This window comes from Lonchura striata, chromosome 5, assembly GCF_046129695.1.
Source record: "Lonchura striata isolate bLonStr1 chromosome 5, bLonStr1.mat, whole genome shotgun sequence".
Taxonomy (NCBI): Eukaryota; Metazoa; Chordata; class Aves; order Passeriformes; family Estrildidae; genus Lonchura; species Lonchura striata.
Window position 1 is genome coordinate 15,610,505 of NC_134607.1, and position 13,150 is coordinate 15,623,654.

The 13,150-nt window shown below is 42.9% G+C and overlaps 1 protein-coding gene across 2 annotated transcripts in view; it reads right to left on the bottom strand.

Annotated features, from left to right (window-relative positions):
• Positions 1-942, bottom strand: part of BRAF (B-Raf proto-oncogene, serine/threonine kinase) — a 77,188-nt gene extending 76,246 nt beyond the window's left edge. For both annotated transcript variants that reach the window (XM_021551949.3, XM_031507954.2), the window contains exon 1: positions 768-942. In XM_021551949.3, coding sequence (XP_021407624.1) covers positions 768-899 — 132 coding nt within the window. In that variant the 5' untranslated portion in view covers positions 900-942. The remainder of the gene's footprint in view (positions 1-767) is intronic.
• Between the last annotated feature and the right edge of the window lie 12,208 nt (positions 943-13,150).

Consider the following 13,150-nt stretch of genomic DNA (forward strand, 5'->3'; position numbering starts at 1 on the left):
AGCTCATTTTCCCTACTGGAGGCTAGAAAGGAGAGGTTCCCCGGTGGGCAGGGCTCCTTGAAGGGTCGCAAGGCTGCTCAGAGTCGAGAGGTTTCGTACCAACTGCACAGACACTCCAGGGAAAGCTGAGCTGAAACACTCTCCAGCCGGTAACGCTGAGAACAAAACAGCAGAGCTTCTGGCATCTGTATTTACCTCCAGAACAGACTCGAGGCATGGCATCTGGCAGGCTGGTCTGCCTTGGATGCCTACAGTGCTTGAATCTGCAAAGCACCTTGTGTTGTTACCGCACAGTTTATTCCCCCTTCCGAAAACATTGCAGAAGCGTCTGCAACTCACACTTCAGCCCCAGCAAAACAGGTAGTACCACTCGCTCCCCGTGGGATTGGGAAGTTAAGTAATAAGCCCCAAAAACACAGGAAGTATTTAAGAAAGACACCAACCAGAGGCCTGACATCCACGGTGCCCTGTCCGTTAACATTTCCTAAGACGCTTTGTGCAAAACACGTCCACAAAAGGCACGTCCGCAAAGCGAACCGAGCCCAACCTCGGGTTTAAAACGCATTTCGAATGTTTCAAAACCACCGGGGGCAGCCGACGGCAAAACCCCCGCATTATCGGGACGCGGCACCCGCGGCGGCTCCGAGCCGCGCTCCTCCGCAGCCCGGCCGGGACCCGCGCCCTCCCTCCGCGCCCGGCCCCGCTCCCTGCCCCCGCCGGCACGGCCGGGCCCGCGCCGGGGGCGGGCGGCCGCCGCGCGGCCTCACCTCCTCCGGGATGGCCGGGTCCCCGCTGCCGCCCCCCGCGTAGCCGGCGCCGAGCGCGGGCGGTTCAGGCTCCATGTCCCCGTTGAAGAGCGAGGCCCCCTCGGCGCTGCCGCCGCTGCTCAGCGCCGCCATCTTGGGCCGGAGCGCCGGGGCGAGGGCGGGGCCGGGGGCGGCCGCGTCCGCGCCGCCGGGGCGGCCCCAGCCGGGACCCGTAGTGCGAGGAGCGAGCGGCGAGCGCGCTCCCGGCCCGCTCCCAGCGCCGCCGCCGCGTCACGGCCGAACTCGTGACGTCACGCCGAATCGCCGCAGCCACGGCGCATGGGCCCGCCGACGTCACCGGGAAGCTCCGTGACGTCACGGCGCGACCGCCCCGTCGCCCTGGGAACTCGGACGTGGGCTCGGGCCCCGCCCCCTCCCCGCGGCCCCGCCCGCCGCCGCAGCGCCCCCCGGCGGCGCGGGAGCGCAATGGCGGCGCCGCCCCCGCTGGGCCGGGCCCGGGAGCCGGGAGCGGGAATGGGAATGGGAACCGGGAGCGGGAGCGCCGGGGCAGGAGGAGCCCCGCGCAGAGGGGAATACAGAGGCGGAATTCCCGGGAGGAGCGAACGGGGCGCCGGGCATCCCTCGGCCGGCGGCAGCGCCGCGGCTTTGCGGTGAATGCTCCGAGCGCGACCCGTGCAGCAGCGACCGGCAGGCTGCAGCGCTGCCCGGGTCACCTGCTGGCCGTAACTGCGGTGATCACCGCTTTAAAGAATCCATCGCCGGCATCCGTACAACCTCCCTGCTTTTCCCACTGACAGACTTCAGGCCCTGGCTGCCCGAGCTGCTGCTGTGTTCACACAGGGTGCTCCAAGCTAGGGAAGGGTCGGGTCTGGCTGAGCAGACATCGGGATATCCCCCTAATCCTCGGGAAAAACACTGCTGTCCCTCAAAGCTGCTCCCCACCTTCTGCCTAGTGCCATCTTTCCCCAAATTGGCCGTGTGTTCCCGTCTGAACTACAGCCATGACCCTTATGCCACACCCATTGAAATGCTGCTTACACGCATAAAACACCTGCTACATCAGGTAATTTAAGATGCTTTCTTGCTGAGAAGGCCTTTATTATAAATAAAAAAAAAAGGCAACGGTATTTGAGTGCATTGCAAAGAAAAGCTGCTGGATCAGAACAGCAGCAGGACTTCAGAGAAAGGCTGTTCTAACACAGCCTTATCTATTTAATGGTGGCCAGCTAAAATACACTAGGTTGAAACCTGCCAGTGCAAGATCCTTATCTGTGTTTCACTTCAGCTGTGAACATGGGACTGCACAACCTCTGAATGTACTGGTGCTGGTGGGAGAACTGAGGTTTATATTTCACCTTTCACACTGCGGGCCATGTACTAGTGCTGGTGAGAGAACTGAGGTTTATATTTCACCTTTCACACTGCGGGCCATCGCTGTGGAAAAGCACTTCAAATGCAGTGCAATACTGCTGTGTTGCAACTGGTAAATAAATGCAACTTCAATTTAATATTTCAATGGATTTTAATTCATTTTTTTACAGGCTACGCTTGCATAGAGGGGAGCCTGGGGTTTCCTGTGACTTGAGCCCTGCAGTGCAGTCAACAGAAAGGCTACACAAGTATGTAAGAATAAAATGTACAGACTAAGCAGTTGGCCAAGTTTAGAAGTTTCTCTCTAATAGCCACATTAATGAAGAGGGTAATTATCAGTAATTCCTGCTATGTGGCGGGAATGTGTAATGGTAGTGAAAAATTGCTCACAAACTCTGGAAAATAATACCCATGCTGAGGACTGAACACTGGGACAAATCTCTCTGATCTCTGAAGGAAAAGGCAGCAGAGGTAATAGGAGATGGCTCTCCCAGCACATAGCCTGTTGTGGAAAAGCCAACAGAGTAATAGAGGTTAACTAACACAGTAAGTCCATTCATTTCCATGAAATTTATACCAAGGGATAATTAATCTCAATGTAGTCATAGCCTTTTTTTATTCCCCAAGCAATTTATGTCCAGGGCAAAACCCTAGCAGTGGAATTAATAGACTACTATGAATCTGTAACTTTTAATACATTTCCCATTGCTTTTAGCAGTGTAGGGTCTCTTTCTTCTGAGGTTCTGATTATTTCCAGAAAATATTCATTCACTTTGAATTCTGCTAGACTTTCATATCACATTTGATGTTCCATCAAAGAGCTGCAGTTCTAATACTGAGAAGTCATGTCCAGTGCTGTAAACACAGCAGAGTTACCTGCAGAAATACATGAGATTAAAAAAAAAAACACCTCAGAACTACTTTAAAAGATTGTTGTGTAGGAAGGAGACAAAAATTATACTCATATTATGCTTTCCTTTTGATTGAGGGAACCCACACCTAGTGACAAATGGAATTTTCTACTCCTTCACATGGTGGCTACTTGGTCTCTCTGCTTGATCCATCATGATGAAAGATAAATAGTTAATAACTGTAGCTATTTCTTGGTGATATGAAATCCTATCTACTAATAATTGATATCATCAACACCTTTTACAGAGACTAGCTTTCATGATCAACATAAGTCAAAATCAAATTGCAACCAAGATGTTAAAGGCAGGTTTCTGCTATCAAATCTGTGGGCCACTGGCTGGTTGACTCCTGCAATGCAGCACAGCCAGTTTATCTAGTATTGCAGCAGGTAATGCAAACTTGTAAATGTAAAACCTGCTACCTCCCACCAAACTCCTGGTTATGCACTGGTGTTTGATTCTCCTCAGAATTGTTTGACTTAATTTGAATTTGGATGAGAAAACAAATCCAGCTGCTAAAAGACCAAGACTCTCCACCTAGGTTGCCTCCCACCCCAGAACATTTGTCTAATCTAATCAACACCTGCACTTTCAGAGAACAATGTTTTAGGCAGTCAGTAAGAAAATATATATGATTACCTGGGAGCAGCTGTCTCATTGGGACCATTTGAACACTCCATCTCTTCTCAAAAAAAAACCAACCAAAAAAACAAAACAAAAATCACAAAGAAACAAACCAAAGACAAACAAACAAAAACAAAACCAAAAACCAACAAAAAACCAAACCGACCAACCAAAAAAACACCAAAGAACAAACAACAAAAATCCCAAACAAACAACCTAAAAAACCCACAAAAGATCACCAAAACTTTATGAGATCTTTCTGAGATGCTCCAAAATGTGAATATCCAAAGGAGATATTAGATGATAGTTAATCTTGGTCTCCTTTATTATATACTTTCAAAAGAAGACGGTATCTCTAAAAAACCTCCAGCCTTCCACTTTCTTAATCAAAACAATTACAAGATTTCCATACTGGTGTGATAATTGATATGATTTTTTTTAAGTGGTGTGAAAATTTGATACACATTCAACTCAGGATGTCTGAAATGCCCTTAAAATTTATCCAAATTTCAAAAACTGTTTAGCCTTTTCATGCACTGAAAAGACAGTATTTGTCCTGTAAATTGTAGCATTTGTGCTTGGTCCATGAACATTTGAAAGTGCTGGTTTAAGTTCTCAGTCATAACAGCAGAAATACAGGTCTGGATGATTTGTAAAAACACAGATTCTAATGATACCAGTTGTGTTCCCTGTTACCTTGGACAGAGAATGTAAAGCAGAACAAAACTAGGCTGTTGTCCAGTGTTCAGTCATTTTCTGATTACTAGTTAGAGTAACACACACCTAAGAAAATTACTTTGCTCTCCAGGAAAATAATGTAGGAGATATTTTTATGAATATAACCCTGACATTTTTTTTCTTTTGCAGCTCTTTAGAAGCTATAGCAGTTTATTATCTCTCCCACTCTCAGATATACTATACATATTTTCATTTTTCTAGGAATTGCTGTCTGATTGATCCACTGTGAGGCAATATAAAAAACAAGGCTGCTTTTTCCTTTTTCCTTTAGTTTTTTTTTTTTTTTTTTCCCTTGTCCTTTGCTTTAAACTATTCCAGTACAAAGCATATATATTGTTACCTCTGGAACTTTCTGAGAACTAGTTCAGGGTATTTATCATTCTGTGACATTGCTAAACCTGAAATATTTCTACCTTCAGTGTGAAATTAGATAATATTCAGCTGGTGATTGGAACTTTGCTGCTGGACACTCTTATCTGTGGGTTTTTCAGCAGATGGAGATTTCATAGCTCTTTGCCTCTGAGTTAAATACATGAGTAGAAGCAATGAGCATGGGTGGAGCCTGCCAGTAAAACAGGAGTAGGGAAAACAAGGAAAAAAATGTGAATCCGCCAGATTCTTAACTCAGTTTTCATTCTACTATTAAAAGCAATGTTGACCTAAGTTTATTTTATATAAAATAAAACCTAACCTTTATTTTATATAAAACTAGTAGCCTCTTCTACATTTTCTTGTAATAATCTTTAGAATATTTACATAGCTTTCATTTGATTCAAGCATAATTTATTTTAGTCATTATTTATAAAACTGCTGCTTTTCTCTCCCTAAACTCCTGCCCAAACCTTCAGAAAGTATAAAGTAAAACGTTTTCCTTTGGAGACTTATGGGAGGCAGGAAAAGTGACAGGACTGGGACATGGGAGTGACTTTGCCTATAGGCCCCTTCCATACCCTGCACAGTGTTTGGTCACCAGCAACAAGTACTGACCTGTTCCCTTGCACATGTGAGTGCTCTGCTGCTCTCCCTGCTGCTTCCTGCCTTCACTCGTGTCCCTGTGGGGGAAGCTGAAAAGAACAACATTTATTCAAAAGCGGTGTAAATACCCACCTATGTGGCATTTGAGGGACTCAAGTGACAGCATGAACCCTGAAATCACTACTAAGGGAACAGAAGTGGCAGCCAGCAGAAAAGGAAGGGGAGAGATGGGATAAAAATTCAGATGGAGGGAAAATACAGTCCAAGTAGTCACTGGAGAAGAAGATGCAGCTCTCCTAGGAAACGAGAAGCAGATGAAAACAGGGAAACAAAGGAGCAAGGAACACTGGTTTTCCTGCCTGATGTACTTAACTAAAACCAGAACCACATCTCATGTTTGCAAAGATTAGTCCAGACCCTCCTGTTCCCATAGCATCCCTGGTCACTGCTTTAACACATTCAGCTTGTTCAGATATCTGATTTTGGAGTCCTTTGTGTTGGACAGTGATAAGCTGATCAGCTTTAAGGACTAAACAGTGTTATATGCCTCACATTATTATTCCAGTGTGAATAATCACATTTTACAACTCAAAACCATACCTTTTAGGTACAAAAATCCCCACTAATGGTATTGAATGTGTTCCAAGAAAGGGCAGGAAAGGATACCACCTCAATCAAATAATTTTATTGTTCAGAAAATGACTGCTCCATTATGTTCCAGTACTAGGATTTTCCGTCATAATATCCAGGGTAGCTGAGCTTCTCCTGGCCTGAATACCTGCTGTTTTTTGATTCTCTAGCACTTCACAGACATGTTCGTGACTATCTACATTTCTGATCTAATAAAAGTTTAGATACTAACTTGCACCTTTCAGTTTCTAGCCTCTTCTCTGAGCACAAAAAGTCCATTAGGATTGGTGTTGGCCTGAAGAAATGATATTTTAAGAGTTTAAAAAATCTAAATCAATACCAGGAATCAAATACAGAAACTGCAGCTTTGATGTGGGAGAGTGAGAATATGGTGACATATCATGTTCCTCAGGGCAATATTTCACATTGCTGGAGTCTTAAGAGTTTTTCTTCTTCAGGGATAGGTCAGATAGGATGGATAACCTTTGTAAATGAATGTTTTTATTGTAATACACATATGCATGTCTTACATGTTAAAGCATCAGGGTCTTTTGCTGATAGAGTCAGTGTCACTCTTCACAATCTGCTCTTGTCTTTTAAACCCCACTACCACCAAGACTGCACAAGCTTCACAGACCTTTAGTCTCTCCTGTAAAAGAAAGCTGCTCACAAAAAAAAGTGGGAATTAGGACAGTCTCCTAACCATGTTGCTCTATCCTCATTCCATGAGTATGCCCTTGGCCAAAGGCAAACTTTCTGGTGCAGTGGCCAATGGCCTCTCAGGCTTTTTGATGCTGTGGATTTCTTGAAGTTTGCAGTTATGCTGAAGGCTCTTGGATGTGATTATTCCTTTTTGACATAAGGGACCTCTTTCTCTGGAAGACACATTTGTTTTGGTAAATGAACACAAATTCTTTTACCCTCTCTGGGGTGTTCTACGTGACTGTGCTGGATTTGGCTACAGGGCAATTAATTTTCTTCACAGTGGCTGGTATGGGATAGTGTTTTGGATTTGTGCTGAACACAGGGTTGTATAGAGATGTTTTTGTTATTGCTGAACAGGGCTTACACACAGCCAAGGCCTTTTCTGCTTTTTGTGAGGCTGGTGAGGAAGCTGGGGGTTACTGGGAGGCTGGGAGGAGACACAGCCAGGACAGGTGACCCCAACCAAACAAAGATGTTCCAGACCTTATGACATCATGCTCAGTATATAAAGGTGGGGAAAACAAGGAAGAGAGGGGAAGGAGGAAGGAGAAGGAGAAAAGATAATGTTTGGAGTGATGGCATTTCTCTTCTAAAGTCACTGTTACATGTGATGGAGTCCTGCTGTCCTGAAGATGGCTGAACTCCTGCCTGCCCATGGGAAGCAGTAAATTAATTCCTTGTTTTCCTTTTCTTGTGTGTGCAGCTTTTTGCTTTCTCTATTAAACTGTCTTTATCCCAACCCACGAGTTTTCTGCCTTTTATCCTTCCAGTTCTCTTCCTGATCTTGCTGGTGGGGGCATGAGTGAGAGGCTGTATGGGACTTGGCTGCCAGCTAGGGTGAAACCATGACAATGACTTCAGCTTAGATCTTCATTTCATCTGAGTTTTAAGTGGTTTGCATGCCTAGTTAATACCTTACTATCTGTCCTCAGAGGGCAATATTTATTAATTAACTTGAAGATGCTATCAAACATTTTGAGTTTGAAAATACAGAGACAAATCACACCATTGGCTTTATTGGTGTCAGGTAACAGCAGTATTTTGGCCAACATTGCAGCATACAAGCAGAAATAAGTGCACAAGAAATAAAATAAGGAGGCTACAAGGTTATTTTCTAGTTGCCAGTAACAACCCTGACATTCTGTAGCCTAATTTTCACTTTTCAGTTTATGCTGTTGACTCAGAAAGCATTTGTGAGGTACAGAGCTCAAGAACAACACTTACCTGCACATAATTAAAAAAAAAAAATACAATAAATGTCCTGTTAACCAGCCAGTTCAATACTGAATGCAATGCCCTCATTGCTTGATGCTTGTGGATGTGACAGCCTGGTCAGAGAGCAAGAAAACTAGGTAAGTTTTCCCAAAATCGACTTGTGAGACTTTAGGGAGTTGAAGATAAACAATGATAGCTTATTATTATAAACAACCTGCAAGTGTTGTTTTCCTACTCTGTTTTTCTGTTTTTCTCAAAGATTGTTTATAAGAAAGGCATTTTGTTAATTAGCCAATCAGGTGAAATGTATTGATTAATTGACCAATCTGATCTGTCTGTATCAGAAGAGTGTATAAGAGAGAATTTTGAAGTAAAGCGAGATGCTGTGCAAACCAGCCTTCTGTGAGTCTGTGTCGTTTCTTACTCAACAGCCAACAGTTGCTCCTCCAGAAACACTCAGAGCAGCACTGGATGCTGCCTGTTGCACAGAGGCTCCTTTGCATGCAAGTACAGAAATGAGAAATGTCTCACCTTGTCCATAGCGGTGGCTGGCTGTAAATAAGTCACCATTGCCAGGTGCCAGCACAATCTCTCACAGATGAGGCTCTCCTAGAGCCTCTGAAGCTCTCTTCTCTGCAGAAACCAACGCATGGCACCCAGAGAGCCTTACACAGCTCTGATCCACACTGAATCACAGTATGCTGAGCTGGAAGGAACCCACAAGGATCATCTATTCCAGCTGGGGAGTATCACTGGGGAAGCGCCTTTGACATGCATAGACATGACAGTGTCCCTTCTGTCTTGAAGAGACCACTATCAGCCAGAGGCTGGCATTGGATTTACCTGTCACACAGAGGTAAATCCCATTGATTCCAGTTGAGATACTCAGTATTTATGCAGCTTCTAAAGTGAGGTCACTTCTGGAGATGTTTTAACCTGGAATCACATTTTAGAGATCTGGTTTTGAAAGGTGGGAGGTGAACAACCCAACTCACTTTTATCCAGGCAAGACTGTAGTGGAAACAGAGGAATGTGATGCATTCACAGTTACATATTTGCAGCAACACCACTGTGTGTGGCAGTAGAATGGCTTTTAGAATTTCTGGACCTCGGGTGCTTTTTGCTTCTAAAACCATTAAAAGCCTATTTACTGAAGCAGCCCATGAGGCAAACATCAGACACACAGAAACAACAACTGAAGTGAGAGAGACCCTCTGAACTCTATGAAATATTTACAAACAGCTGTAGGAGCCCTGGGATGAAGTGAAGTACTTTCAAGCAGAGACAGAAAACCTAATGGATATAAAAATCCTTTTTTAGCTCTTGGGTGAGATTTATTTTCAAATACCTAGCTGTGATATGAGGAAAATGTATTAGAACATCCAGTCTGCCTCCTCCTGTTCCAGGAGAGAAGTGATCCCAGTGCTATATTTTCTAACACTTGGCTCAGCCCAGCTCTGCCTGACTCAGATAACATAAACCAAACCCACTTCTTGGGAATCTTCTCAGTTTTTCTAAATATTTCACTTTGTGGAATTTTCCCCAGTATTCCACCCAGAACAATTCAGCACAGTATGTATAAACACACTTTGATGTAAAGATCGTTATGCTGTTGACTTCATATTTATCCCCTTAGACAACCCTAAATAACTTCCCAGCCAGTGTGGTGGTGGTGTCCCTCTAGCATCTGTCTAGAGTTATGCTCCTCCCCATTTGAACACTTTATTGCTGTGTTCTGCTGTGACTGAGCCTTCACAAGAAATTCTTTCAGATGTTTTCCATTTCCTTCCACTTTGTATTCAAGACAGTATTATTATTGTTAGTAGTATTATTACACTTGAGGAAAAGGACACGGAAAAGAAAGAAGAAAGAAGTGAAAAGACAAAACCACCTTTTTTCATGCCACCTCAGCTGTGCAGGCACAGAAGGATCCATTCTAAATAGCTGGCCTACACACATAATTTAAGTTTTACCTCTAGGATTTATAATAAGGGTATTGTTTTCATTTCTGCTTTCTCTTACGTCCCTCGTACAATCTTTTTTCCTCTTAAATTTTTATTAGAACCTTTGAGTTTTCCATTGCTGTTTGGACAGTTGAGAGAAATTATGCTGCCCCTGTAGGACATTAACCAGGAAGAATTTCTGCTCTTACACATCTCAGTATCAAGATGATGAACAGAGAAGGATTGTCCCCTTGAAGGATTTGCTTTTCAGAATCTACTGCCAAGGGATTGTACAAGAAGGTCCACAATCAGTTACAGAGGAGAACTGAGTTTAAGGAAATGGATCTGAGATCCGCATAGTGTTTGCCTTGCATATTATCCTTTCTGCTTTAAAAGAAAGAAAGAACACAAAACACAGTCATTCCCTCAATCAAAGCAGCCCTTCAAATTTGTGAATCTTTTCAAAAACAAAAAATCACAAAACATTAAATTTGTGAATCTTTTCAGTCTTTGTTGATTGTTTTTCTAAATTATCCTAAAATAAGGCTTCAAACTCAAATTGGTAGAGGAAGATGTACATAGATACTTCAAATTTTCAAAAAATATTTATAGTTTAAGACATAATTGTGATTTTCTTTTATTCTTACTTTCTGACCAAATCAAGATTTTTTCAGCACTTGACATTTTAAACATTTAATACAGAACAGCAACCCAAGTAACATACCACAGCTTCTCTAATGTGTTAAAAATGTCCTCAGCTGTTGTATACAACCATCGCTCTGAAACAACAGAGCTACAAGTCCTACCAGAGAAGCCAGACTAAGCTGCCCATTACAGGGTTCTCCTGGGGTAAACTCCCATCCTCGAAGCAGCTTAACCTCATGATGCTGTTCACTAAGTGATCATTATTCTAATTTTACTCTTGGGGAAGAAAAGGCAAGCAAGACAAAGCATTTATCTAAAACCTTAGAGAAATTCGGGTGCATTTCACTCAGAGCTGTGTAAACTCAGCACGCTGTTTTAATTAGTAGAATAGACTCTTTCCACATTAGGAGAAACGTTGTTCAAGTTACTACTTTTCTGAGCAGAGCACAGATATTTTAACACACTGGTAGGTCTGCCAAAAAGCAAGACTGAGTGGTTTTTCTTCTTTCCACCATTACAAAGTACAGTCACATGCAAGTGAACTTCTGCCTGTCTGCAGGGCTTGCAATAGTAAGAGGTTCTGGCACTAGCTGCACTCCCTATAGGATATATACAGCAACTGGGTCAGCCTGTTTACAAAATAGCTTGTGATTATCACAGCAGTGCTCAGCAGCTATGAATACATCACACGAGTCTAATTAAAGACAGGCATAGCTAGAGCACTGCAAAATAAAGGAACAGTAGCACTTAGTAAAGCTGCTCAGGATTGGGAAGAGGTTAGTTTTTACTCTCAGCCCCTTGGAGGTCAGCTAACCAGGTTTATTTTGATCAAGAGTTAAAACATACATCTTCTGAGGGCAGTCAGTTCATATCCTCAGGAAAAGAGTGAATTTTGTAACAAAACAGCAGTTTTAATGGTGAAAAAAATCATTTTAAGGGGAAAACTGAAAATAAAGATCAAGTTAAACTTGGTAATCCATACATGAAATGGATGTACATAAAACACCATTATACCAATAACTGTATAAGGCATAATGTTCCTATCCTTACCCCTCAGAACATGGCTGGAACTCTCCTTCCTCTCCTAAATATACCTAATGCATTATACCTTGTGTGATGCTTCAGGATTGACTCCCAATCTGTCTAGTCCATGTGATTAATGAAATGCAGTCTTCTTCAGGCTATGCCTATTCCTATTAAATGACAGAGCACAGGTTATAAGGGAGGTAGGAAAGTGCCTATTCCTATCCCAGCTATGGAAAGGAGAAGGCTGTATTTTCTCTAACAAAATAGTAAAGCTAATGGTCCCAGCAAGCAATGGGTTATGCTAACACTAGGATATGCTCCAATACTGGCTGAGTCATCATTATTTTAGGGTGAAGACTTAGGGGAAGGAAAACAACCATTTTTGAAAAGACGAAGTTCTAGCAAATGAGTATTACTGAAGAAAAATAATGAAAAATTAGGCAGGGCAACCTCTCTTATGCTTTTTCAGAAGGTTTGGTTTTCTTTCCTCCATCCATTTGCTTTTGTAAATGCTGCACAAAAAAGGTGAAAATTAACAATTCAGTCCATTTGTCTCACATTTCCTACTTCACAGGCACTTCTGTCAGTTTCATCATGTTGTACAAGTATTTTATATATTGCTATAAGTTACTCATTACCAAGTGTGCCCGCACACACAAAGTTTAAGGCCATTCATACTTCCTTTACAGAACTACAATTCCCTTTTTGATGCATGCATACTTTTGGCCCCTTGTGTGTTTATACTGTGAAAGCCTTAAGTTTTGCAGCACCAGAAGAGATGGTCTTGATTTTTCATCTTAAATAGCAGGGAAAACGTTGTTTATCTTAGATTTAATTTTAGAAGCCATCAAGAGCTGTGCAGATCTGCTGCAGTAGCTCTGCTGAAGAGGTTCAGAATGGGTCTTTCTCTTCACCAAAGCAAGCAATATAACAACTTCACCCCTCACACTCCTAGGCAGAAAGTGTCAGACAGCAGCAACCTTTCTACTTGGATAATTCTCTTTGCTGCCCAGTATGTGAGTCCATGCTGCCCTTCTTCCCAAAGGTGAATTCAAGGGAACCAGACCCTTCTCCTCAGCTGCAAACACATGTCCCAGGAACCACGAACTTCTTGGAGGGCCCATCACAAGCTCCAGGTACTTCAGCACCAGACAGGTCACAACCCACAGACAACACACAGAACACAAAATGTCTTAAACACATTACAGTTGAGCAAAAGTTCTAAGTTACTAAAAGGATTTTAAATTAGAATAAGAGAGAAACTTACTCTGCCATAGAGAGCAGTACATATAAAATAGTAACTTCAACAGCATTTGTTTAACTATGGTAAGAACTCAGGTGCTTCTCCTACAACACTGTAGATTTCCTAAAATCAGCTTCTCTTAGAGCTTTGAAAAGCAGGTAACATAAAGTAAGGACACAGAACAAGAACTATGCAGCTCATCAGAAACACCTTTTAACACAATCAGCACCTCTTCAATTAATAACCTTGGTGAGCTAGAGCTGTTACAAATTTATGTCGCTCCACCAATGATTAATAGTAGCAACCAAAGAAGCCTAGTGATAAAACCCCTATTGAATGAATAAAAATGTTCATCAT